Source organism: Eimeria tenella, genomic scaffold, assembly GCF_000499545.2.
Source record: "Eimeria tenella Houghton genomic scaffold, Eth_scaff762, whole genome shotgun sequence".
In the NCBI taxonomy this organism is placed as follows: Eukaryota; Apicomplexa; class Conoidasida; order Eucoccidiorida; family Eimeriidae; genus Eimeria; species Eimeria tenella.
The window spans coordinates 1-5338 of NW_013545880.1; the positions used below are offsets into that span (position 1 = coordinate 1).

General features: G+C 53.2%; 1 protein-coding gene across 1 annotated transcript; it reads left to right on the forward strand.

Annotated features, from left to right (window-relative positions):
• Positions 1-19: 19 nt before the first annotated feature.
• ETH_00017370 (chromatin remodelling complex protein SNF2L, putative) lies at positions 20-5102 on the forward strand (the record flags this gene model as incomplete). Its single annotated transcript, XM_013380659.1, has 9 exons — positions 20-369; positions 657-1071; positions 1180-1539; positions 1797-1858; positions 2018-2150; positions 2617-2700; positions 3607-3768; positions 4578-4700; positions 4908-5102. Coding segments are annotated over 9 exons (1884 nt in total), but the record flags the coding sequence as incomplete, so codon positions are not given.
• Between the last annotated feature and the right edge of the window lie 236 nt (positions 5103-5338).

The window sequence follows — 5338 nt, forward strand, 5'->3', positions numbered from 1 at the left end:
GACTTCCAGTTTTTCGATCATGAGAAGCTGGATGCTTTGGAAGCAACGCAAAGCAAATGGGCTGCTTATTTGCTGCGGAAGCGGCGGCAGAAGCAGCAGCAAAAGCTGCTGCAGCAGCGCCGCCAGCTGCTGCAGGACGCAGAACTTGCTGCTGCAGCAGACGCAGACGCCCCGGGCCCCAAACGCCCCCAGCTCGACTTTGCTGCGCTCCTCGACCAGCTGCTGCTCGACGCCGGCGAAGACGCTGCTGCTGCTGCGCTCCTGCTGCTGCCCCACCAGCAGCAGCAGCAGCAGCAGCAACCCGCAGCAGCCAGCGTACAGGCCCTCCTCCACCAAATGGAGCCCCAGCAGCAACACGCACTCCTCGCCGTCCTAGAAGCGTGCGCCCCACACCCGCAGTTCCGGCTGCTGCTGCTGCTGCTGAGTTGGTGCTGCTGCTGCTCGGTTGCTGCTGCTCTTGCTGCTCCTGCACTTCCTGCTGCTGCTCGTGCTGTCCCTGCGCTCCGTGCTGCTGCTCTTGCTGCCCCTGCACATCCTGCTGCTGCTCTCCAGTTCCTGCTGCTGGGGCTGGTGCTGCTGTTCCTGGGCTTGCTGCTGCTGCTTTTGCTGCTGCTGCTGCAGCTGTGATCCTGTACTTCTGTGTTTCGCTGCTTCAGATATTTGAACTTCCGGGGCTGCAGAGAGATAGCCCCTGAGGAAGGTGACGTGCTGCAGCGGCTGCAGCAAATGCTGCTGCCGCAACTCTTGGAGGAGGAGGAGAAGCTGCTGCTGGAGCAGCGGCCGCTGCAGCAGGCACAGCCGAAGCAAGAGCAGCAGCAGCAGGAGCCGCAGCTCAAAGAAGAGCAGCAGGAACAGCAAGAGCAGCAACAGGAGCAGCAGCAGACACAGCAGGAGCAACCCAAACAGGAAGAAGGCGCTGCCGCAGCAGCCAACGAAAGCACCAGCACGAGCACTAGCGGCAGCAGCAGCAGCAGCAGTAGCAGCAGCAGCAACAGCAACAGGATATGTCGCTGGGCTGTCGGAGGCCGGCCTCTGAAAGATCTGCTGAAGGAGCTACTGGAGGACTTAGAGGTGCGCAAACATTGCAGTGTCTAGACACCTGAATGCACCCTTAGCAGCAGCAGCAACAGCAGCAGCAGCAACTGCAGCAGCAGCACCAGGTGCGCGTTGCGTGTGCAGGGCCGGGTGGCAGCAGCAGAAGGGGTGCCCCTGGCTGTCCATCTGCTGGAGTGGCGTTTGCGGCAGAAGCGGCAGCAGCAGCAGCAGGAGCAGCAGCAGCAGCAGCAGCAGCAGGAGCAGTCGGAGGCTGGGGATTCGCAGCAGCAGGCGGACGCGCAGCAGCTGGACCCCGAGCAGCAGCAGCAGCAGCAGCAGCAGCAGCAGGAGCAGCAGCAGCAGCCCAAAAAGAGAGCTGGAAGGCCCAGAAAGATTAGACCTCCGCAGCCAGAAGAAGAACCCTCAGACACAGAAAGTGCTTTAGACGATCCCGACGATCCCGACAGGCCCGAGCCCTTCACGGCAGAAATGAAACTCCAAAAGGTTGCTGCTGCTGCTGCTGCTGCTGCTGCTGGGGTTGCTGCTGCTGCTGCTGCTGGGGTTGCTGAGGCTGCTGCAGCTGCGGTTTTGCTGCTGGTCGTGCTGCAGCTGCTTTTTTGCTGCTCGCGCAGCTTCTGTTGCTGCACTCCGTGCTGCTTCTAGTATTGCTGCCGTCGTGCCGTTGCTGCTGCTCTTTTGTTGCTGCTGCTGCGCTTGTTTTCATGCTGCTGCTGCTGCTTTTCTTGCTGCTGCGCGTGCAGGAACAGCTGCTGTCTGAAGGCTTCTTAAACTGGAACAGAACGGAATTTACGAAATTCGTCAGGTGCGCTGCTGCTGCTGCTGCTGCTGCTGGTTCTGCTGCTGCTTCTTTCTGCCGCGTGCTGCTCCTGTTTGGGACGATCCTTCTGCTGCTGCCGGCGTTTCGGCTGCTGGTGCTGCTGCACAGCATCTGTTGTTGCTGCTGTTGCTGCTGCTGCTGCAGCGGCCTGATCCAGTTTGGGCGTGACCGGCTGGAAGAGGCCTGGCAAATGCATTTCAGCAACAGCAACAAAACTGTTGAAGACCTCCGGAAATATGCTGCTGTCTTTTTCCAAAGATACTCGGAAATCGAGGGGGTCAGCAGCAGCAGCAGAAGCAGCGGCAGCAGTGGCAGCAGCAGAAGCAGCAGTGCTTGTAGAAGCACCTGCAACAGCAACAGTAGCAGCAGCAGCAGCAACAGTAGCAGCAGCAGCAGCAACAGTAGCAGCAGCAGCAGCAGCAGCAGCAGCACAAGCAGCAGCAGTAGCAGCAGCAGTAGCAGCAGCAGTGGTCGTAGAAGCAGCTGGAACAACAGCTGTAGCAGTAGCAGCGGCAAAAGCAGCGGCAGCAGCAGCAACGGCAGACGTAGCAGCAGAACCAGTCGCAGCAGCAGCAACAGCAGCAGCAGCAGCACTGTCTGCGGCGTCAGATTAGTTTTTTTTGCTTCTTACGAGGGCACTTCTCGTTGACAACAAATTAGTTCTTCTATTATTTAGTTATTTATTTATTTATTTATTATTAATTAATTAATTAATTTATTTATTTATTTGTTTTTGTTTTCAGGGAGACCGAATGATGCAGCGCATAGAAAGGGCGGAAGAGCTGCGGGGGGCTTTAGACCTGCAGCGGCGGGCCATTCAGGCTACTGTGGGCTTTACACTAATTTAGGGTTTAGGGTTTAGGGTTTAGGGTTTGGTGCTGCTGACTGTGGATTATTTAGTAATTCTTTGTGTTTAGTACCTGAGAATGCATATTGCTACTGCTGGTGCTGTTGATACTGCTGCTGTTGCTGCCCTTGCTGCTGCTGCTGCTGCTTTTAATGGTGCTGCTGTTGCTGCTGCTGCTGGTGCCGCTGCTACTTATGCTAGTAGCGCTGCTACCGTTAACGCCGCTGTTGCTGTTAATACTGCTGCTGCTGTTAATACTGCTGCTGCTGTTCATACTGCTGCTGTTAATGCTGCTGCTGTTAATGCTGCTGCTGCTTCTCTCAATGCTACTACTGCTGCTGTTATTGCTGCTACTGCTGCTGCTAATGAATGCTGCTGGCACTTCTGCTGCTTTTTTTAATGCTGCTGCTTCTGTTAGTACTGCTGCTGTTGGTACTACTGCCGCTTGTGTTAATGCTGCTGCTGCTTCTTTAAATGCTGTTGCTGTCAGTGCACTGCTGCTGCTGCTAATGCGGCTACTCCTGTTGCAGACGCACTGCTGCTGCTGCTGCTAATGCTTCTCCTGCTGTTAACGCACTGCTGCTGCTGCTGCTTCTGCTGCTGCTAACGCATTGCTGCTGCTGCTGCTTCTGCTGCAAACGCACTGCTGCTCCTGCTGCTTTTCCTGCGGCTAAAGCACCGCACAGCTGCTGCTGCTAACGCACAGCTACTGCTGCTAACGCACAGTTGCTGCTGCTAACGCACCGCTGCCGCTGCTGCTAACGCAGTGCTTCTGCTGCTGCCAGTGCACTGCTTCTGCTGCTGCCAACGCACTGCTTCTGCTGCCGCTAACGCACTGCTGCCGCTGCTGCTGCCGCTGCTGCTGCTGCTGCTGCTGCTGCTGCAGGTGGAGGAGCAGCTGCTGTCGGGGACAGTGTCTTCGCCGCAGTGTCTGCGGCTGCCGCCGGGCCTGGGGCCTTCGGGTGTCTTTACAGAAGAAGAAGACAAACTGCTTTTGTGGGGTCTTTATGAACAGGGCGTCAGCGCCTTCCCCCTCGTGCATGCAGCAGTAAACTCCACTATTTATTTAATTATTTAATTAAATAATAAATAAATAATTAAATAAATAATTAATTAATTAATTTGTTAATTTGTTTCCTTTTTGTTTTGATTTCGTCGCATGCGTGGGTCTTTGTTTGAGGGGCTTTTCGGTGAGGGTTTTATTGCAGTTCGGCAATAAGTTGTTTGTAATTAAATAATTAAGTAATTAATTTAATTAATTAATTAATTAATTTAATTAATTAATTAATTAAATTAATTTATTAATTTATTAAAATCAATTAATTTAATTAATTTAACTAATTAGTTAGTTATTTTAATACTTAATTTGTTTTATTTGTTATTTGCAGTTATTAGTTTTTTAATAACCTGTAATTAGAACTTTGGTTGAATGCCTCTTTTTATCCTTTTATTTTTTATTGTTTTATTTTTTAAATTCTTTTTATTTTTCCTTTTTGTGTCTCTTTTGTTTTCATTTATTCTTTTATCTCTGTTTATTTTTTATTTGTTTATTTATTTCTGTTTTTCTATTTTATCTCTTTTTGTTTTTATTTCTCCTTTTTATCTTTTTATGTTTTTCCATATTTTTGTGACTTTTCATTTTCCCTTTTTATCTCTTCTTAATTTTCATTTTCTTTTTATTTCTACTTCCCTTCAATTTCTTTTGTGTTTATTTTTTTCTATTTCCGAATCTTCCCATTTTTATTTATTTATTTATTTATTTATTCTTCAAATACATAAAAAGCCCTTGTTGCATACAAAAGCAGTAACCATGAACTGTTGCTGCTTGTGCTGCTGCTGCTGCTGCTGCTGCTGCAGCTGAAGTTCTTCTGTTTGGACAGCCGCCACTTCTTCCGAATTGCTTCTCGGAGTCTTAAACATGTAGAAGAAAGATGCAGAGAAATCATTGCAGCAACAGAACAGTCCTGGGCAGCAGCCACCGTCAGTATCTGCTGCTGCTGCTACTGCTGCTGCTGCTACTGCTGCTGCTGCTACTGCTGCTGCTGCTGCTGCTAGTTGTGTCGGTGTCGCGGAAGTTTCGTTCCACGCACTGCTGCTTCCGCCGCTGCTCCTGCCGCTGCCGCTGCCTGTGCTGGCTTCGCAGAAAGTTTCTTCCAACTGCTGCTGCTGCTGCTGCTGCTGCTGCAGGGTCAGGCTCCCGAGCTGCTGCGGGCCCGCCAGGCCCTGCGCTCTTGCCGCGGCCTCTCCCGGGGGGCCCGGGGCCCCCGGGGGGCCCCCCGCAGTCTGGAGGGGGTAATAGGATGTCCTGACGAAGTTGATGAAGAAACAGAAAAGGCAAATAACAATCCTTTAGATGAGTTCGACGAGGCCTTTTCCCACCTCGTGGGGCCCCCCGCTGCCTCCCCGCTGGGGGCCCCGGGGGCCCCCGCTCCGCTGGGCGCAGGGGGGGCCCCGGGGGCCCCCATGGGGGCCCCGGGGGGGCCCCCGGGGGCCCCCGGGGGGCCCCCAGGGGGGCCCCCCGGGGCTCCAGGGGCCCCGGGGGCCCCCGGGGGGCCCCAAACTGCAGCCTACGGAAGTGCTGCTGCACGCAGGGCCAGCAATAGGGGTAGGCCCCGGGG